This window comes from Varroa jacobsoni, unplaced genomic scaffold (assembly GCF_002532875.2).
Source record: "Varroa jacobsoni isolate VJ856 unplaced genomic scaffold, vjacob_1.0 scaffold_1063, whole genome shotgun sequence".
NCBI classification, from domain to species: domain Eukaryota; kingdom Metazoa; phylum Arthropoda; class Arachnida; order Mesostigmata; family Varroidae; genus Varroa; species Varroa jacobsoni.
The window spans coordinates 392515-415251 of record NW_019213965.1 but is presented as its reverse complement, the minus strand read 5'-3'; the positions used below and the strand labels follow the sequence as shown (position 1 = coordinate 415251).

At 41.2% G+C, this 22737-nt stretch overlaps 1 protein-coding gene and 2 long non-coding RNA genes across 7 annotated transcripts in view; 2 read left to right on the top strand and 1 right to left on the bottom strand.

The window, feature by feature from the left end:
• LOC111266184 (transmembrane emp24 domain-containing protein 7) overlaps positions 1-20463 on the top strand; it is a 154472-nt gene extending 134009 nt beyond the window's left edge. For 3 of the 5 annotated variants that reach the window (XM_086970815.1, XM_022843433.2, XM_022843430.2), the window contains 4 exons: positions 18196-18561; positions 18929-19139; positions 19379-19582; positions 19878-20463. In XM_086970815.1, coding sequence (XP_086826941.1) covers positions 18196-18561; positions 18929-19139; positions 19379-19582; positions 19878-20002 — 906 coding nt within the window. In that variant the 3' untranslated portion in view covers positions 20003-20463. Of the gene's footprint in view, positions 1-13538; positions 13722-14368; positions 16849-18195; positions 18562-18928; positions 19140-19378; positions 19583-19877 lie in introns of those variants that run through there. The other 2 variants (XM_022843432.2, XM_086970816.1) reach the window with 2 other exon arrangements.
• On the top strand, positions 664-4707 carry LOC147752713 (uncharacterized). The gene is made up of 2 exons (XR_015313341.1): positions 664-977; positions 1454-4707. It is a non-coding gene; the product is annotated as an uncharacterized LOC147752713 (long non-coding RNA).
• LOC147752712 (uncharacterized) lies at positions 12146-13256 on the bottom strand. Its single transcript, XR_015313342.1, has 2 exons — positions 12907-13256; positions 12146-12444 (listed from the first exon to the last, which is right to left on the bottom strand). It is a non-coding gene; the product is annotated as an uncharacterized LOC147752712 (long non-coding RNA).
• Positions 20464-22737: the final 2274 nt, after the last annotated feature.

The window sequence follows — 22737 nt, the reverse complement described above, 5'->3', positions numbered from 1 at the left end:
ACGGACGAGCGAGAGATTCGCGGCCGTTACTACTGCGACCGCTGCTGCCGTCATAGACACAAAGCAGTAGCAGCAGCACCCTCCTGCAGGAGGACGGACGGACGACGACGAAAACGACGACGGCAACGACGCTCGTCGCTAAAAGCAGCAACACCAGAGCCCTTCTGTGGCAGTTCGTTACTGCCGGCTAGGGTATGCCTGGATAGAGTAGGCTGGTGCTAGATGGCAGTCTTCGTAGTTGATGCCAGCGGTGGCTAAACAGAGGCTCTCCTAGCGACGCTCAGCTTACAGCGTTGCCAGCAGCAGCAGCAGGCCAAGCAGTCACCGAGCCTGGCAGCGTAAGAGCTAGGCAACGGGCGGCGGAGCAGAATAGCTCAGCTCAACACAGCGACAGATCTTGCTCCTTCAGTCAGCTTTCGACTCGCTGGCTAGCTCGCTAGGCGTTTGGTCTGCAGCCGCTCACCCGATCGTTCTCTCGTTGCTCGTCGAAAACTCGACCCTGCGACAGCGAAGGTAGCGGCGGATGCAGCAGCGCTGCTGTCCGCTAGGCCCGAGGCGCGCCGAGGGGGCGGAGCTCGTGCCGCCAACCCCTCGAGGCTCCGCCCTTGGGGCGCCTCCGCGGCCAGACGTGGCGGCGCACAATCAACGCAGAAATGATTGGTGTAAGTCGCAATCCATGATACGATAGCCATGGCTCCTTTAGTATTTAACTATAGTTCTCCTTACGCTCATACAGTTACAAAAGCAAAGGGCTTTCCTGGGCCGCTTGGTTGGCTGGCCAGCGAGCTCTCCGGCTGAAAGAAGGTTCTCCATTGGCTAATAGTCGGTGTTGGCCTTTTGGCTGGCGTTCGTTTCAGCTGGATTTCATACTCCTTCTAGCTGCCCCCTGCCTGGTTCGTAGCGTTGAGTTGAATATTGCCGCTGCCGTTAGCGCCCAGCTTGAAGCTGACGTTAGAGCGACCGCTATTGCTGCTCATGTATGTATCGTTTTCGCTGCCAACTACGTTCGGCTTTTAGCGCCCGCTGCTTTCTCCTTTAACTAGCGCCAGCTCTATGGACAGTGAGAGCTTCAGGAAAAGTAGATGCAGCCCCAGCTTAGCTGGGGGTAACGGCAGGTTCATACAACAGGAACAGGCACTTGTTCTACGCCTTTATTCTATTCGTTATCCAGCCAGATAGCAGTGAGTGAGACTATGAGAGTAATTCATAAAAGCTCGTTTAAGCACCGTTTGTCCGTTCATTGCTATTGGCTACGTTTGTCACTAGTAGCTGACTGCTGGGTTTCATCCACAATATTTTGGCAAAAGCGGTGGGCGTCGTTAGGCAATACAAACGAAGAATAGATTACTGTAAAAGCTTAATAACAGAGCTAACTGGTAAGCAGTCACAGAACACATTCATTGCTTTAGTAAACCTATCAGATATATTTTTCGTATTCTCCTTTTTTTCACAGATATGGCTCACGCTAGTCGAGACGCGTGGACCCTAGCATCCAGTCATGGTCATGGTATGGCACAACGGTACTTCTTTTCGTAAACTATTGATAAGCTGTGAGATAGGTGAATCGACCTCCGAGTTTGGGAGAGACCAATGTGGTCAACTGGCCATAAGTATACACGCAGTAAGGCATAGACAATTTCCGCTAAAATTTTCTAAGGCTTTACTAAAGGCGAAAAATTCAAGAAAAACAACGAACGCTCCACTGTCTCGAACAAAGTATTCTAGTAAAAATAATCTATACCGATGCTGGTGCTGTCTCTAGTGCCAAAGATGTACCCATTGCCGCTGATGGAAACACTCAGTTTCACCATCGCCAAGGTAGAGCTCAACCGTAGAGACAGCCGAAAGCTCAAAACCCACAGCAGCAGCAGCAGCAGGGACCAATCAAAAAGGACGGAACCTAAGATCAGGACAAGACAGGAACTGGGTACCGGAACGAATTGGGGATTGTAGAATTCGAGAGAAAAGAGGTATACAACGACGAAGCAGGATAGAAGAGACAGCCCAAGAAATCGAGCTAGCGCCAGTCAAAAAAGTCTACTTGTTACCGAGCGATTGCCGCCATAGCCAGCAACACCAATGAGACCATGATTTTTACTCAAGGGGAAAAGAAAAAGAGCGGGAAAACGATGGAAAAAAGGCAGGCTACTAGCGACACCATAACGAAAACTGACCAAGGTTTATCGGAGGCTCTCGGGGGTAAGGGGGAACTGACAGGGTGAGTCAGAGGTCAGGATCCTTTTTCGCCGAGCGTCCAGCAACTGAACCGACGCAATGCATGTGTCAAAAAACAACAGGATAGAACGGAAACGTTCATCGTTGCCGATGGACGAGAAAAGAAAGAGAACTAGTTGGGATGAAGGTCGTGCAGAATGAAGTAGAAAACAACAGGAGAAAGGGATGAAGTGCGCTCGACAAAGCATACTCACAGACCGACGTTTACACCGATGGATCAGGAAACAGGCGGACAGCCACAAGAGGCCCGGAGGAACGTAAAAGAACGAAAAGTAGGAAAAGAAGGAAACCAGAGAAAACGAAAACGGTCAAAGGCAGAAACACGAGCAAACGCAGGGCAATGCCGACAGAGAAAAGTAAAAAGCAGTGGAGAAAAGGGGTGATGATGACGAAATAATGGGCCCTTCATGTCCCTCTGGCCTCAGTTCTACTCCCATTTCATTCGGCCCCCACAACTTCGCACAATTTCATCCAAATATCTAAACAGAAGGCCCGAGATCAAGAAAAGCACTCCAGCTAGGGGAGCCACTCTGTGTCGAAAATGTTTCAGAACCAAGCGACAGCACTATGTAGGACCCTGGCTAGAAGGCCGGCATCTGTAATCGCTACGGGAAAACGCGCGGGTGGAGATGATGAGGCTGACGGTAAAAAAAAGCATGTAAAGAAACCACTCTGCACTCTGAAACGATGACGCCATCGCTGAAAGCAATGAATAACGAAAAGTAGCAGCACTTTTTTTTTTTTATCTCTAAACTAAGCAAAGAAAGTAGCGCCGCGGCTGCCATCGTGGCTACCCCTGCTTTCGGTGGTTTTCAGCAGCAACTGCCTGGTCCTCCTGCAATTGTGGATGTTTCAGCTAAGAGACAGTCGCTGTCACGATATGCCGAAAGCGACCTCCACTGACACTAGTACTAGTAGCAGCAGTAACTGTGATAGCCGTAAGAGTAATCTTATCAAGTAAGTAGCTATGTCGTTTGTCAAGTTGTTGAACGGAGCTTTCGAAGGGCTTGTACTTTTTTGACACCCAAGAAGACTTCGAAAACATACGTAGAGGGTCATCGGTGACTGCCGATCAGCCATTCATAGCAAACTCCACTCAATTTGGGCAGAGTGAAAGGTGGAACAGAGCATTCGTCTCTTCTAGGATGCGTACAAAACTATGACACGGTCCCGAAGTAGGCCGATTCGTGCAAGTGGTGGCAGAAGGTGGAGGAAACGGCTTCTGTAAATGGTGAGGAAAAAAACAAGGGCCTGCTCAAGAGACAGCCGCGAGAATCAAGCGAGCCCTGTTGTTGTGTATGCGGCCATGAGCAGTTTAAAAAAAAGTTTTTGTAGAACCCAAATCACGCAGACAGGACCTTTTTGTGGATAAATTTCTGGTCGTGCACACAAGCTGTGTATGGGTAAACGTGTACCTACTCGTATATATTAACGAAAACAATGATATGAGTTTGTTTAAAACCATATTTATTGTTAATGTAGCTCTTAACATAAGGGAAGAGATCAAAGCATGGTACACAGCCTACCTACTTAAACCCGACTCTAAGCCTACTTCTAGCCTACCTTCGATTTTCTATGTTACACACCTGCCACAGTACGTATATACGTGGGTGACCTAGTTACGCAGAAATACCTATATTTACCACAAATGCATCAAAGACTGTAGCACCTAAATTAACACTGCAACGAGGGAGCAGAAACAAGCTCCAACAAAAGTGAATATAATTTTTACAGTCGAAAGTTGTTTTTTTACTTATCGCACTCTTCCCATCTAGACTTTTATGTTATCAATGTGCCACCCGCTCACACTTAGCTATAGTGACTATAGGCGAACAATTGTGACAATTGGTTGCCTATTTAAAAGGGACTTAAGTAGTGACGCCGGACTAACGGATCGCAGCAAAGTCGGTCCGCAGCAGGTCTGATCTGAGATGTCGCGACGTGGCACGCATAACAGACGATTAGCAAGATCCAAAAAAAACCCAAAAGTGACTTCTTCGCCTCTGCGTTTAACAATAGCAGCACCAAACAAAAAATTATCCCAGAAGCCAAAAAGAAGCAAAGCGTTCTCGTGTCGCTTTTTTAATCTTCTCTTTCATTTCTGATCAGAAAAGCCGAAAGAAATAAGAACATTGCTGGAACAAAGACTGGACTAAAGGCAACTCAGTAACTGCAAGTTGTTCCTCTGTCCGATCCCCATTTTGGGATGGGAAAGAGGGGTAATAGGGAGCGTGAAAAGTGGCAAAGTTACGAAGCTTTCCTATCGAGACGGTAGTCTGAAGATCGTAGGGTTTTGGAAAAATGCGGTCAAATGGGCCTAGCTAAACTAGCTAGCTCAGCAAGCGGATCTTATTGTCCATAAAACCAACGAATTAAGTATAAACTTAAAATATGAAACAAAATGAAGAAGACTGACGAGAGGCTGTTCCGTTTGAGACAAGATATAATAACAGCGATCGTAATCGATCTTTACGTAAACGCTTTTTATTATTTGTGTGTACAATTATTCTGATCATGAGCTACAAATGTCATATGTTATACAAGGCATTCCTATTACAGGCGATACAAGACTGAACAATACTGTAGACAGGGATGATAGGGCGGTCGTCTGAGAAACATATCCTGAATATTATTTGGTATCTAATGATGTTTAGATATCATAACGAAAATAGGTAAATAATGTAGAATCGATGAATTAATTTTCTGCACTAATAAGTTACTTATGTTAAAAGTAAACATCAGAAAAATATCTGTTATTTATTGCTTTTATATGTTTGTATGTAATTGTTTAACAAATGTTCCTTTCATGTAACAAGCTAGAGAGAGAAAAGTGGACGTCTGTCATTTGTACTTGATTCGAACTTGACAATTACTCGGTCCACAAAACCGACGAAATCCCTCTAAAATGAAGTACGCAACCATTCCTTTGGGTTAGAGCTCACATTTACAGGGTGTACAATTGCTCACCTGACGATACAAAAAAAAACCCTTGGAAAGGGCAAGTGTTTCGGCTCAAGATATCGACCAGAACCGAATTACTGAGTTACGTCCGCAGCCGGCTCTAGATAAAAAAAAATCCAACTGAATATATTTCCACCACGACTTGCCTGCATGTCACACGAATACTTCTGCTGATTTAGCTTGTAGCATAGTACTCTACTGCTGGTAACGTCTTCTTACAAGGTCATCATTGGGACCACCCTGCTGGTTCAATACAACGGTTCACTAGGTGACTTCATTACAAGACTAGTAAAAATCAACGTCCACAAAGTGAGCTATTATTCTATGACCTTCATTGTTCCTGTCTCCTGACTTTTTTTTTTTTCGTAAAATCGTCACAGATGCTCTTTTTTTTTTTACAAGTGGCTGATGTAGGGCTATTGTAAGGCCATTGTAAAGACAAGCCATCCAGTCTATACACGAAATCTGTGTCAGCACACACACTATTACTAGTTAGATTGGCGCTTTCCTGTACCGTATAGCTAGCTCACTGCAGACGCTGCTTTCAAAAGTTCAGCCTATGGATGTTATTGTTGCCTCTGCCCCCATAGACGTTACACCAATGCGAGTCGAAGAATCGACATTAACAAACACTCAGGCTCAAGCGGTCACGTCGTAACAATATATAATGAAATATCGAACCCAAGATAGTCCGCGAGTCACTAAACCTTTCGACGTACCGTCATCCATACTGTATAGGGGCTTCTGCAAAGCAGCTGGGATACACAAAGCACGCGACAGTAAGCCAGGCAAAAAGAAGCATTTGATGCATTCTATTGGCAGCTTTATCGTTCCCACTGCCGCCGGTCTTCCGTCATATCTTGTCGCTGCGCCTTCCATAGAACAAGCGCAGAAATAAGCAACTACGCAGAAATACACCTATGAAAGTAAACAGTTACTGATACTACTTTAACAAATAAGGCTGCTATTGTAAATACAGTGTTCAGCTACGAAATGCCGACAAATTCTCACTCAATCCAGGATGGCCAAGAGACCGATTTCAGACGTTAGTTTTCTGTCCAGTCTAAAGTACACCGCGTACACCAGCGTCGAGTAACACGAAAAAAACTAAACATATTTCTTGATTTTTTCCGTATCCGGATTTATTTGCGTAAAATGTGATCAAGCCTTTTTCTGCAAAAAAAAAAATAATGTAACGTTATTATTATGTTTAAAATACTAAAATGGAGTAACCGAAGAGGAATTTCCATTTATGAAGATATGTAAATTGTAATATTTGGGCTGCAGGGAGGGAGTGTTGGGCAGAGTTGACTAATATAATAAGGCGTCTAACGCAATGGAAACAATATTAGGATAAGGACATATGCCATGGTAATACGTTATATGGCAGTGCGCGTGTGTATATGTTAAGGAAGGCTACCTAAGATTTTGCTAATTTCGTCTGGTTTTACCTAGTAAGTAAGTAAGTAAGTAGCTGTCGGTGAAAGTTGTATCTTATTTTTTCAAGACGTTGCGCGAGATATTATACCAGCTTTGCTTAATAGTATCAACTCTCACTCTCTCTGCAGTCTTTGTTTTGGTCCAGTTATTCGTTTGCTAACTTCAGCTCTTAAAGGTTTTCTCTTAGACCATACTGGAGTCAGCTCTAATGTCGGAGGCGGCCTGTAATTGGATGTCAGTTTTAGAGGCGTAAACATGACAAATCTGACAAGCGTAATCTTTGCAATCATTCCGTCCGCTGGATTATTAACAGACAGTGGCAGATATTTTGCTTACGTTCCGACTGGTTTCAGGATGACAAGTGTAAATTAAAGATGTCTATCGGCGGCCGCATCTCAGGCTGTCTTTCCAACGGCGATTCCTTCATCTATATGTTGAAGTTGCACAGCTGACAGAAATAATCTGGTAATCATGACTTTCGAGTCTGCATTTATTGGATTTTCTGGCTGAATCGAAGCAAAAAAAAAAACTGAAGGCAGCCCACATCCGATTGAGGGTGTGAATAAGTTGATACGGCTGCATCGAACTGTTAAATTATTGGCAGTGGGACCGTTAACTGGGGCTTCTTCGACAAAAAAACAGCAGTCACGGTTCGTTTCTAATGACAACAGCAAACCTTGCAAACCTGCATTAGCTTATTATATCTACATATATATATATATATATATATATACCAGATTATTTTGTGATAGAAAAACCAAGATACGACGAACAGTCAACAAATCTTCAGAAACAGAGTTGTCATCGGTGTTCTTAGAGTTTGCAATTGCGCGGGAGAACTGAACCATTCTCGAGCTGACTATCCGGGCGCTTATGGATGTATTTTAAGCATTCAATATAGGATTTAGTAGAAACCCTCCAGCTACCACTATATATAAAGTTTTTGTCCGGCAAAAAATATCTGTCATCAGTCTTTACGGAATTAGCCGTTTGGTAAAAATTTGCCAAAAACCTATAGCTTCGTTTGTTACAAAGTTCCATAAATGTTCGGTCAACTCAATATAACGATAATATGCATAGCATAATATAATAACGGACACTAAATAATTAGAGTACTTATTATAACCTACTACTAGAATTTACAATGAATTGTAAATTCTATTTAGATAATCAGTAAACAGTAAATATTACTGAACAAGTTATCTACCCTATATCAAATTTGGTTTATATATAACAGATTGATATGTTTAGCGCCACAATAATATATATGCTAGGCATGAATAGAACTAGTCTAGGATGCAGGTATTAGCAGGAAGTAACTGGTCGTAGAGCAGCGGAGAGGTAGATTGCGTTGCGAAGTGAGCAACGCTGGTGGACGCTGCTGCTGATCAGGGATGGCACTAGCAGCATCAGCAGGGGGTGGCAGCAGGGGTACCAGCAGCCGTGTCAGCAGCTACGGAGCGGCTTCACAGCAGGGGAGAATTGCTACACGGCTTGAGACGGGTTCAGCAACCCCCGCCAGTAGGGGATAATATCTAGGGGGAAACCATGAACTACGATACCCAAATCTACCAGTGTCCAGGACCAAAGCGGTATCAAACTAACGATTTGAACAGCGATATCAAGGCGACCTGGTAGGCGCCCACCTAGCCAGATGCACCATAGGCGGGTACTATCTAGGAGATCTGAAGTCGTTGCCACACGCTTCTCGATTGAGAACGCGACCAAGAGTGAGCGGGTTAGGGGGAACCGAATATTTGAGCGAGAGCCAGCATTCGAGGGTGAGGTGAAATGAGGTGAGGTGATGCTGTTTGCTGCCTCCTAAACTGCACATGTAAGGATTTGTTCTTTTTGTTCAGAGCAAACAGCTAGATATGCGGCATATGCAGTAGGTTTGCAGTCAGCCGGAGCGGTGCTTGCATAATCTTGTCATAGGGCTGGGTCGATGCTGGTGGCGGCAATTTGCAGATCTTCGCTGAATAAGCTGCGAGGACCCAAAGGGGGTGGGGTGAGGGGTGGCACTCAAAGGATATTCAGGAGGAAATTCCGGTCCACGATGACAACAACGATGAAACGTACTCGTAATAATCCTATTATGGCTGGCTTCGAGTTGACAAGCTATCTCAAATGAAGCGCGAGGATAATCTCCACTTGATTCACTTGAACACTGGATCATCTGAATGTTAGTATAGCGGCGTTACCTGTTGGATCGGTATTGCTTTGCTATTGTATTACTTCTCAGTTTTGTTGCAGATTTGTTTTCTGTTTCGAAAACAATGTTGATTGCAAACATTTATAAGCATCCTTTTAATATTTTAATCTCAAATAAATGTAACCTTTTTTTGGTTCGCATAAGTAGTTTCTCTGCGAAAACAGCGCCACAAAGCCTCCTAGAATCATTTTTCCAATCTGTTCGGAAAAATGCTACTACCGCCTTGTCGCTGAGCCTATTTCTTTTGCAGGACAATTTCGTGTGCCCTAATACTACTACAGGCGCCTTGGTTTAAAGAGAAATGTTTGGAACTAGAATAATGATCTTGATACACGCAAAAATTCTAAGACTACCGCCGTAGTAGCGGCAGCGATAGCAATAGCAGCTGTCGGCGTTCTGAAGTTGCTTCACTGCTAGGTCTGGGGGTGGATCAAACCAATTTTCAGTGTCTTATAGAAATCATTCGACGTCAAAGTCCTTTCAGGCGTAAAAATCTCATGCGATTGTCCTCAGCGTTGCCACTGGTTACCCTTCTCGACCAATCGACTACCGCGATTAATCGATCGCTGCAGCGGTTTTAGTCGACTGAAAGCCTATTCGTGATGAATAGTTAACACACCAACTCTCCGGCTCTTTTCAATAAACCTTTGAATTGTTCGTCTTCGCACCCCTTCCACAAAGACATAGAGACTTCTTACTCCCTTTCTGTCACTGTGGCATTCGCCCCCCTCAAAAAGGCTATATGCTATATCGTCGCATTTTTCCGCCACATATCGCTACCGCTGCGACGTACGCAACACTTATTGATGTCGTCTGTATGATACTGGTCGCTTTGAGAAGCTGCCATTGGTGGCTTTGATGCCGCGACTGTCGCGGCGGATATTTATGTGCCGAAATGCCTTTTGCCGTGGCTAGCAGCCCCAACACAACAGGCCCAAACGCGACAAACCGCCAGCAGGCATCAGCAAACGACAAAAGTACATTAAAGCAGCAGCAGCATTGTGATACCAGCGCTAGTGATGGTCTAGTCATAGTTATATGTAAAGCCGTCGGTGATGCCGTTGGTGCTGTTGCAGCGATTTCGCGCGTCAGTATGCCGATGTCGGCATCGCGCTGCGGGGGGGACACGTCGGAGACAATAACATCGAGCGGCGGGCACAATAACGCCGACTACAACAACAACAACGGCGACAACGAAACGCAGAGCCACTAAAGAGAGCAGCAAAAACATCAGTAGCCGACTGGGACGACGGCGACGACGACAACAACAACTCTCAACGATTCAATTGATTCGGTTTCCCTCTACGATCTTCGCCATATATACTTCTATCGCCCTAGCTAGCGTAACTACGGATCGCTGCTACTATAGATTGGCACAAATATCGACAGCTGCTTCATCTTCTAGAAGTAGCATTATTCATAATTGTCCTCGTAGCTGCGCGACTTCACTCAAGTAGCAGCAACAAAATCGGCAATGACAACAGTATAGTAGGAGTCATATTATAGACCTCAGAGAGATTCTGTGCCCTTCCTTGCATTCATGCAGCCTTAGTAACAACGAACTCAACCGCAGCAGCAACAAAACGGTTTTTGGTTGCAAAATTGCCAAATTCAATATAGATGGCAATAGGCAAGTACGTGACGCGAGCAAAACATCGATAAACAGAGTCCTGCAGGCTGCCCTAGGACCATTTTTTCTGTATGTAGACTAGTGCTTGATTGTTTAATCTCACAATCATTATATCACAGTTACTGGGCAGACATTACTACCTTACCTCAGCCGTGTGTATATATACAGACAGCTGAGATATATTCCAGCTGTAAATAGAAACACTCTCAAGGACGGCTGTTCAACATAAGCTTATAACGGTATACATCGCCGACAGCATTAAACCCTCTGATACAGGTATGGCCAAAGCAGTACCCATTCATGCCGGGCTGGCAGTTGTGGATTTACATAACAGTCAACATGAAGCCCAATAAGTAGTATTTAAAAACAAAGTGTGCGGGATTGATTTCCCTAATGAATGTTAACCATTTCTCTTTCATGATTCGGATGGCCGCGGACGAACGCATGCATCTGAGCCAATCTTAGCGTATGTAAAAAAGAATAATGACTTGATATCTTTTTGCGCGTATGTAGAAACCAAAAAAAAACAAGATAAAGTATATTTCGTTAAGAAAAGCGGTCTGGCGGTCCTCAAATAGACAGTCGATTACAGTACAGGAACATTTAGTGGGCAAAGTCCGTGTTATGATCAGGTGTCGCAGGAAATTTGCAACCTTTTTCAGAATGACAAATCGCGAAAACAAAAGGGCTTAAGAATCACGCGAAATTTTAATAGAGGCAGTACAGTCGACTGGAAAAAATTAAATTCTGGGACTTTTTCTCTCCGGTGTATATATAATAATGGACACGACAAACTAATTTGCGCTAAACACCATCATAAGCCTTCTTTAGCACTACCGAAAACCGCTCAGTTAGATTTTATTGTGCTACTATCAAAGCGAAAATGCTTCCATCAACCTCCATATTTGCGATAAAACTCATTAACTTGACCATGTTTAATTACTATGGTAACGTTGAAGATCAGTTTAAAATATTTCGTTCAGAGAGATAGTATCAGGCTGTTACAAAAGAATCCGACGATTTTTAAAATTAATTTATTATGCTAACTACGCGCCGCTAACAGACGAAATTCGACCAATAAATATTTCGGTCTTCTGGAAATTTGTGAACGAAAACAGGTTGAGTTCACTCCAGGAAGAAAGTTTAGGACGAGAAGTATCTTAATTTCTAAGATTAATGCTTACTGGTTAAATTTTTCTTCCTCAGGACCATAGCTCTGCAGAAGAACTTCATCAAAGATTGATGAAGACACTGACAAAGAGGCCTTACGTAATACATAAGTAGTATATATCTCCTAAGAACGAATATTACAATGTTGGAGAGAGGAGGTGATTAGAAATTGCGACAAAAAGAACGTATGGCCGCAATTAAGGACGTTTTTTACGAGAACAGAGCTTGGGGTTTCGTGGCTCCGTCGACCAAAACTAGGATTCCGTATGTAACGCGTTACATAATTTTAACGCAAAACGTTGAAAATGCGGAAACTGGGTAAAAACAGTTATTGCAGACCAGTACGCTTAAGAAATCGCCTAAAGCAGCATTCAGCGTTTGTCGCTAGTCGGAAAGAGGCAATGGCGGCGCCCTGAAGGGAAATCGCGTTTCGAACGTAAAGTGATTGCAGTACCTACAATGAACGTCAGGGGCACTTGCTACTCTGATATACTTGCCGAAGATGAAACAATAATTGTAGCCGACTACTTCGAGTTACTGAAGAGACTCATGGGCCGTTGGCATAGAAATTGAAAACACGCAGGCTGGTTATTTGATGACAACGCTAGACGCTACCGCTATGCTTCAGTTACTTCCTGGATTAAGCACAAGTAGCTAAGTTACCTTCAACCTGCCTGTTTTTACAGAAGTCCGTGTGATTTCGGGGTTGTTTATGCCCTAAAAAGAGCAATTCGTAGGTAGACATATTTCACTAGCGATTTAATTCGAGAAGCCGTAGAAATGGGTCTAGTGTTGCCTAGAAGGGGCCAGAACGTCAGGACGAATGTGTAAAAGTACTTGTAACCCATACTAAAAAATCGTAATTTTAACCCAACTAGTTAATTCAGTTTCGAACTTCGCCAAATTCGCTTGGAAGAGCCTAATGTTTAAAAGGGGGCGAACAATTTTTAATGAGGATTCTATCGAGGTAAGGATCTTGGTCATTTTAGAACAGTAAGATAAACCTAATGAAAAGTCTTATTTTTAGCGAATTTAGACAAACGTGTTCCTTAATGAACGGCCTCTCTGTTAATGACCTGATTTACCATCAATGAAAACTAGTAATCATTATCATAAAATATATTATATTAGCAGGCTACATCGGATCATTTTCTCAATATATATAACCACATTCATTAGTATACATCGATGCAAGCAAATTGGACATTGTGGTATATACGTTGCGATTTAGCATACGTTAACGAGACGTTATCCTTACCTTAAAAATATTTAAGTATTCAACTTTCGACGTTCACGTTGCTTTTCTTCATGATGCTACGTTTTAGTCTACCGAAAATAAATGTATACATTATAATGTTTAAGCAAACATATTTAGGCTTAGCTCACTTAGACAGGACGGAACTATTAACATCGAATCAGCAACAATAATATCAGTCCGTCCATTTTATCCATAAAATACATTGCAAGATTGCTAGTGGTTTAAAGTTTTCAGCAGACAAAAGAAAGCATCGTTATTCAACATCCGACTAAGGATTCACATAACCTTAAAAGTTGAGAAAGCACAGTTTTACAAAGAAAAAAGTAAATCAAATTAGGTTGTGGTCATTTTGATTTATTATATAAGATATTGACAATGCTGATATTTATTCCGATGAACATTTTTAAATTAGGCCCCTTAAAAGTATAAAAACATGTTGCTTTTAAAAATTAAATTAATCCATCCCGCAATGAAATTGATGATCCCCGCAAGCAGACTCTCGATGCGCAAGCAGTGCGCGGCCACTTGTCGATGTCTTATGCTTTGGCGCCTCTCGGGAAACGTAGCGCCACCTTGCGACCCCCGCGTGAAACTAACACGATAACATATTCTCGCAAGGCCGCATGTAAACACATCGAACACAATTTTACTGTCGCCTCGAAGTTTTTGACCGTTTCATCACTATAGTAATTCTTCCTTGTTCTGTGGTGTTCGCGCGTGTCGTAATTACATGCCTGTGTGCTACGTTGTACTGTAGTAACCGGCCAGGAATATAACAGTAAGCTTCAACTGTATCTGTCAAGTGATTCGACAAGGTAAGTTGAAAACAAATCAGGATGAACTTGAAACCTTCGTTAAAATAATAGTGACTCGCGAGCAGTATGCCTTACAATGTGTTTTGAGACTAACGCTCGGAGATGCTAAAATGTGCTTAACGGGAATAAATATAATAATTGAAAAAGGTATAACCATTACGTCGTGTCAATATAATCTTCTCTCGACCACATTTAATAGTGTGAATCGATTTTTCAAAAGATGGCTAAGAGTATTTTTCTCAGCTTCTAAATTAGATGTCGTTTTTGTAAGGAAGGCCGATCCTCCTAAAACATGCCTATAGTTATGATTGTAAAATTTATAGAAACGAGGACAATATTAATGCCTAGCCATTATTAATATACTATGCCTCGTTCTGGCTTATTCCATGTTTGCTATCTATAGACTTTGGTGAGCATAAATCACAATCATCAGGTATTGTTGTTGTTATGAAAATCGCATAGATATGTGCGGGCTAGATGTAGAATTGTGTGGTTGGCCTGGAAGACGTCTGCATAAAATTTTCATAATACTCCAAATATTTGACCTGCATAATTAAGAACAACTTTACAGTTGTACGGACTTCATACATATATTAATACTGTTATTGTTGCGACTAAATCGGCCCTAACGATTTTCCCTTGCCAAGATTTCGCGGTGTCGTCGTTTCACAAACAGCATGTGCTCATCTTCCAGTCTACACATGTATTTAGTTATCGGCCGGCCCGTTAAGCTACGTGTTTCGTTCGGAGTTGATGGTAGATGACCGCCTTCTACACAGCTGTCACGATATCTGACACAGCTCTCGCAGAACAGTTCCATCATCAGTGTTTTGATCTAAATCATCCCAAACCTATCCACGATTTCGGGCTAAACTCACGGATTGGCAAATTGGTGTGTCTGCATCAGCAACTCATTAGCAGTGCGCTATTGACAACAAAAGGAAGATCATGTTATCGCCGACGATACTCGGCATATTCGGTGTCATCTCGGGCAGCTTGGCGGTGGAACTGACGTTCGAGCTGCCTGACAATGCGAAACAGTGCTTCTATGAAGAGATTAAAGAGAGCACAAAAACGAGAATAGAGTTTCAAGTGATCATTGGTGGTAACTACGATGTTGACCTCGTTGTTAGTGGACCAGGAAACGCTGAACTTTTCAAGTACCAACAGAAACAGTTCGACTCACTCGAGTTTACGACGCAGAGCAGCGGCGTGTACAGCGCATGCTTCTCAAATGAATTTTCGACGTTCAGCCACAAGCTCGTCTATATGAATTTCCAGGCTGGCGAGGAGAGACCCCTTCCTGGCCACGCAGCCGAAAAGCAGTCCGCAATGACGATGATGGAAAATTTAATGAACCAAATTCACAAGAATCTAAATACAGTTGGCGATTTTCAGACGCACTATCGCTTACGGGAAAATCACGGACGGAAAATAGCAGAAGATCTTAATTCGCGAGTGATGTGGTATTCGGCCATTGAGTCGTTTGCCATTTGCTCGGTATTTCTGACGTATGTCATTGTAATGAAAGGCTTCTTTAGCGACAAGAAAAGCATTCGATAGAGAAAATAGTCAAGAAAACGGTGTTAGTTGATGCTATCAAGTAGATAATTGAAAAGTAATTATATTATAATATTAAAAATACGGGGCGAGCGGCAAGTAAATTTAAAAAGTGGGGCACAAGGGGGTAAATTGCTGTTTGGTACAATAGGGATTATGGGTGGAAAAATATGTAAAGAGGGTTTATGGATGCTCACCGGTTTTGTTATTTCCACCTTTGTTCGCGCCTAAGATGGTCCTCCAATAGGCGAATGAATGTCCTCAATATTGTGGCTTAATTGCACGGTTTGAATGGAGCGTGATAAGTCGGTTTATATCATAAGTCACATAAATAAGTAACCACATAGGATGGCCGAAAGAGACAGTCGTTAGAAAACTGGTAGGTAATGTGGCTTTTGTTAATAATTAAGAAGCAAAATAGCTACTAGTAAATATGGCTGCTAAGTGCAAAAAGATCGTTTAAGCACACAACAAAAGCGACCTAACATCAGAGAAACGAATTCTGTGAGCTGGCGTACCGCGTAGCGAATATAGCGTGTATTCGAACGCAAGAAACGTACCAGATACAGAGTTTATATATATATTATATATATATATATATATATATGCATATGCATATATATATATATATCCGGTGGAACAAGATGAGGTGTTTAGTAGATTAAGTATTATAAGATATTAAGTCGTAAAAACAAAATAAAAGTGTGAATTCATTCTTGTACGTGTGCTGTACTTACTTCGTCCATAAGGAATAAAAACCTGAATACTCTACTGATAATGTTGAGATTGTCAAAAATGATTGTGCAAGAAGATACGTCAAACAGAGAGCAATGAGTTATTGATGCGTTAATTTTTAGTTTATAGACCTATAAAGTTCTATACAGTTTGCATAGCCCAGCTGAAGTAAGCTAGAAGCCAGTTTACTTAAGTGTCGTGGCGTGAGGGTCATGAATACAATGTGGACATTCTAAAAACTATTTGCAATATGGTACGTAATGAAAATCGTACAGAATACAGAACCTCTTCAAACTCAAGGGCATTTCAAAACTTTTTATGGAAATACCGAATTAGGATGTGAGACCCTTATTCGGGCCGATCCAAGTAGAAACAACGAGCTGATAAATTTTTGTGTTTTTGTCTGTGTACCGCCCCTTTTAAGCAATAAGGATGAAATTTGAGTAATTACATTGTGGCACGTTATTAAGGAATATTTGTTCAAATGGAAAGTTTGTATGATGCGGCTACGCCTACTACTGGATAACTTAGTGATTGTCAAATTTGTAGCTTTGAGTTGTCAATTGTAGTATATAATAGACTTTGAAGTGTTTCAGCAACGTTACATTCTAGAAGAACGATACTGAAAGAAATTTTTGAAAAGCTATTAGTGAGTTAATTTGTCTCAGAGTAATTGAACACTCAGTATATATTTCTATAAAAGCTTGATTCTGAAGTTGCATCTAAATGTACTTGCACGATCTTGTACTTAATCAAAATTATTTTGTGCTTTGAATGATGATAATACCGATTACATTCCTTTTTGGGTAAATAAAGGTGCTATTAAACTAAATTTGCTGTTGCAATTTTTGGGAGGTTTCCCGATTTCCTTGCTTCTGTTTTTTAATTGTTTTCTCTTAAATGCAAGAAAGTTTAAGTGATCGTACGGAAAAATAGTTATACGTTTTATTTGGCTTTTAATCATGCGAGTGGAGAAAGGTTACGTTGTTAATAAAAGTCCACGCGACTGGGGAACAGATACAGTGCATATGTTCATATTTTATGGTGTCATACATGCTTCCCCCAGTTAGTTACGTATGGGCAATATTAGGAGTGAACTTCCACTGTAGGTGACGTTTCAAACTTATTCAGGTAGTCTAGTAGTCGAGAATTAAATCGATTATTTATCTAGTTAAGTCTATATATTTATCACGATGTTACATAATAGTAAAATTTAACGCCCATGTGATTAATTAGCGCCATAACCGTTCCTACCGTGAACCCTGCTTAAAAGGTACGGATTTGTTTTGACTACCATCTCGGATCTTAACCGTGATATATTAGCACGGGAGTCATTTAGAAGGGGGCTCACGGCATAAGCGAGGCTCCTTTCCGCGAACAGAAGGCTCAAAGTGTCAGCCCCAATGGAAAGTACTATATTCCATGTTTATTTTCATTGGTTGTTGCTTATTCGACCTGCTACATTTTGCTGGATTTTTCTGCAATGAATTTATAGGACAGCATGGCAACAGCATGCCATAGTAACCATTTGCCGACGCTGAAATTTGAACCAGTGGCCGCGCGTTCGTAGTTAGTATACATAGGCATTTAGAGAGATGCGCATTAGCCACGTAGATCATGCTGCCTTTTTCCTATAGTACAAGCGAATTTGATAGGTTTACCATTAAACGTCGGTACCCTCGGTAAGATGACTCGCGCATTTACTGCTCAACTCGAAAAAAAAAAAGGGAAATTATCGAAACGCGTTCAGTCAAATAGCCTTAAATCGTTTAAAATATTCCAGGAATTAAAAGTTTTTAACAGAAGTAGATGACTCTCGTTAGCTATTCTTTCGCGACTGTCGTTTAATATGGACATACATCAGGTCGCCGCTTTGACTAACGACCGACGAATCAACTGCTTCAGTCCTTATCCTGCAATTTATTTGTGAAAGCGTAGCATCCATATTATAATTTTGTATTAGACAAAAAAAGACAGTTAAATTGTGCTGGCAGTTGTTTCCGTTGAGGATATCATTTTAAGTCTGCCTTCAGGTCTAAGTATTGCACTCTCTGGTACCATCTGTACGTATCCATACAATATAAGCTATAATTAATTCAATGAATAGCTTATTAGCCTTGTAAAGATGTCATATTACCTTAAGCTTAGGTGGGCTTCAATTCTGTGTTGACTATTCCAGAGACGGATCATGGCCGACTCAAAGAAGCTTGAGGATCCTCAGGAGATCACAGACGAAATGAAAGAAAAGTTGTTGTTAAATCTATTTAATGACAGCGTTGAGGGCAAAGTCGATCAGTCAACGCAACCCGGTACAGAAAACAACCACAATAGTGTCGATAGCCATGATTTCCTTAGTGGCAATGCCATGAGTTCGTCAGAAGATGGCGATCAATCGATTCAAACTAGGAGCAAAAGAAATACGGGAACTAAATTTGAAAGTGAACCTAACCCCAACGAGCAAAGTAAGCCTCCGACAAACCCGATTGCCGAATTTGAAAAGGAGTTAAAAACGACAGAAGAAGGTCTCAGCGAGGAACAATTAAAGGTAAAACTCGGCTCTGCAAAGCAGAAAATTTTTGAGCTAGTTAAGTACACGTCCGCCACTATCGTGCAGGAGCATATGTCCTGTCTATTGTAACAGTACTGTAGCATGGATCATCATTTCAATACCATAGTAAAGCCGGCTAAAATGATTCTCCACAATTATTCTTTGAAGGAGCGATGTTTGCATTTTTTTGTGAAAATTGCTTGGGAAGACTATGTTCTAAAATGCCTTCACATGTCATTTGTTATATGCAAGAATTGCGGAGATAGCTCCTTTAACATTAATTTTATTAGAAGGGGCTGATTCCTCTAATGATGATGAAGTTATGACTTTGCTCTAATGATCATATTTTGTGATTGCTTGATAGGATCGACACAAACGATCTCAACAGATAAAAGGCGACGCTAACAATCTGTATAAAAATGGACTTTATGGGGACGCGGCGGCAAAATATTCAGAGGCCTTGGAACTATGTCCCCTGCGAGAAGAGAAGTTGCGATCTGTGCTGCTTGCAAACAAAGCTGCCGCTCTTATGGGACAATCGAACAACAAGGAGGCGCTTCCTTATCTTAACAGAGGTACAGTAACTGGAAAGTTACTTAACAAAAACAAAATATGTGACAGTTATGAATAATAATAATAGTAACAATGACTGTGTTAGCACATTCTCATTATTGACAGCGCGGTCTGCCTCTGGAAAGCATGCAATAGCTACCTCTAGTATTCTATAGTAACTTATTTGGCAGCTATCAGTACCGCTATCGATGAATTTCACGACAGATTTCATAACTGATAATTTATGTCCTTTAATTTGCAGCTCTAGAGCTGGACCCTGATTACTTGAAAGCCCTCGAACGGCGGGCTCGTCTTAATAAAATTCTAGACAACCTCGACGACGCACTACGGGACTACGAAAAATTGCTTGAAATGAAACCCAAACATTATGATTATATATCGAATGCAAGAGAACTTCGAGAACGTATTCATGTGCGAAACGAAGAGATGAAGCGGAACATGATAGGTAAACATTAAATTACTTTTTGTTTCCAGTTTCTTTTAATTGCCTTTTAGCAATAGTGGAGATTCAAAAACACGTTTTTAAATTTCCTGGTTTAAAAAGAATTGCCCGAACTTGTATTATTGGGTCCCGAACAACTATCGGATGCTTTTAGATCGGGTTGATAGTAGTTTCACATAATTGTATTTTACGTAGAGTGTGTGTCTTCTCAATGTGGAGGTCTTGATTACTTTTCTTGTTATTCTTTAATAAGTAACCTTAAGTAAGTAAATCAGTAAGTCATTTTTACCATTTTCAGATATGCTTAAGCAGCTTGGTAACGTGTGTCTCAGGCCATTTGGCCTATCGACAGACAACTTCACAATGGTTCCTAATGAAAATGGCGGATACAACCTCCAAATGAGCGGGAAGCATCAGCAATAATTAAGCATAGTCCATCTATTATCAGTTTTGAACAAGCCTTAGAAGCTTGGTGCAAGTATTTTAAGGTTTGTAAAAACGTGATTGCTTTAGTCGTATGTACATTTAATTTATATGGCATAATATGTGGTTACGTTTAAGGGTATTGTGAAGGAGTTGGTAGAGAAATGCTGGGGGACCAAGATAATGCCGTTATTCGCACCCTGGCGTCGGTGCGGCCTCTAATGTTCGAACTCATAACTGAGGCAGGCATCATTATCGGCCTGGCTGTAACGAAGCGCCATAAGCTACACGATCCCCTAACGTACAACTTAAAAAAGTGCAGAAGGTAACATCCTATTTTTAGCCAGCAATGTGGGTAGCTCGTGGTGTTTTACTCTACCTCGTCCCATCAATCGACAGATACGTTTGTTGATATATAATTAAACAACGAAATGGAAATAAATAGTCGTTATTTAATATTATTCTGGCGTGATGTTGAGTTTACATCGGATGGTAGGTACGGCTACTTGTTGGCAAGGTAACACATCTTACAAACAAAAAGTTTTCTTTGAATGAAATTTCTGTTCATATATAAATAACTTTTAAATGGAGGTAAAAGCTGATCGTGAGTGAGATACATATCTTTTTGGCGAAAAGTGGCGCAAGAACATGTTATCACGCGCTAAATGCGGAACGCATAACCAAAGCGTATATTCGCCTTGACATAAGGAAAATATTAATTTGGATAATTATATATTTAAATATTCTTCATAAAAAAAAGAAATAAAATTCAGCAATTAGATCCTACGACGTAAATTAAATTTATTAGTACGTGTTATTAAGGCATTCATTGTTGTTGTTGTTTCAACCGAGATGTTAGTAATATTTTGGGTTAGGTTTATTACCCTTCTATTTTTCAGAAGTTAAGCTATTTTCAAAAGAGATGGGCACAAAACAACACCACCAACTTGAGTTTTTATGATAGATAACTTAGATCTATCTTGATAAACACGGCCTTGCATTTCCTACCGGTCTATTTTATTAGAACTTAAGTGAATTTAAAGAGAATTCACTCTACTTTAAATATCTTCGGTGATATCCTTTGATGCAACCATATTTTTAACTAAGAAGATGAAGTCGTTGACCACTCACATAAAACTGAAATATTATACTACTTGGAAATTAAAAGAGTTTGAAGTCCTCAATGCTATGACATTTATATGTACTAAATAGCCGTTTTAGAAAATGATGTTTATTCATGAACTTGGTAATAATTTTTTATTTGTCAGTTGCCATCATTGCTAACTATTATACTACTGCGCTCAAAATAGGCGCTGGATTCGCGCTGCAAACTACTAGTGATAGCTGCCTTAAATATTCCCCTTTCACCTCGTTACTCATATTAAGACCTCACGATTTTTAAGCCCTTTAATGTTATTTTTTAGTACTTTTTAGAAATATTATCAGTAGGTTCTATTGTTTAGATTGCAACTAAGACTGAACAGGGATTCATTATTGACGTTGAGAAAAATACTGTCACACCTTGTTGACCTCTTCGGCTACCTATCCAGGTTTAATGTGTACCAAATAGCTTGTTCCATGCTAAGCGTTTACTTTAAGACCATAACAATTAAAGCACCCAGTCTCATTCACCCAATTGGTACCAAACCACTTGTCTCAAGTGTCGAAGGCACTTATCCTCTACGTAGTGTCCTCTACATATCCCCCCCCAATCCGGGTCTTAGAAATATCATGTCTAGGGGTCCTAATCAACCTTAGCGAGAAAATCATGCTAAATGAGTTTATGCATCGTCCCTAGTTATTGAAAGCGGAAAGCCTTGTGTCAACCGCCACTGAACGGGGTTGCATATGTGTAAAAACACTGCTCTGTCAAGTGAGCATGTGCCTATAAGACTGCATTGTGTTTGTCTATAAGCGTTTGGGTATCATCAGCGTACCAATGGGTGCCCTTTAGAATTCTCGATGTTCTAGATAAAGTAGTCGTAAGTCCTAAAAGCGTCTATATTGTACTACCGAATGCTTCTGCCTTCTCTTATGAGTTCGTTCAACGACTGTGGAATGACATTTTGTGACGCTCTGAAATCGGCCATTTGCGCTTCTAAGTTATAAACTAAGAAAATTCTGCAAAGTTGCGTCTAAACTCAGGATGCCAAGGCCATATAAGGCTTATTCTAATGCGCCAGCCTCTTGCACGACATAAAGTGAACAAAGCTGCTCTACACAGGGCTGATGCTTTCTTTCAGTGCCACAAACAATAGTGTTGAATTGGCTCTAAAAAGAAAACTTGACTAATGTGTAGCTCAGGGACCATTGTAACGAATTCTCCGCGCCAGATGAATCCGCGCACTATTGCTTTTCTTTTTTTCTTTTGATGAAGGCTGTGTGATTTGGATCGCAAAAGTTTGTGGACAGAATAGTAGCAGTGTTCGACAAAACCGTTTCCTACAGACACGCAAAGTTACTTTAGAATTTGCTTAGGATATACTGGTATCTATCCCGGAAACGCTAAGAAAGCAAATTATCGAATACAAAACCGACAACGGCTAATAGCCAAGCTTTCATTAAAATGATCGCTTATTATTAATGGTGCAATTTTATATCCAGCTTACCAAAGTAATACATCCGGTTAGTCGAGAATGAGTGTTGACCGAGATTCTTTCGTGACCGAAGTGTCACACATGCTTTAACAAGCCGCTCTCTGAGTTCAGTATGAAAAACGTTATTTGTTTTTCTCT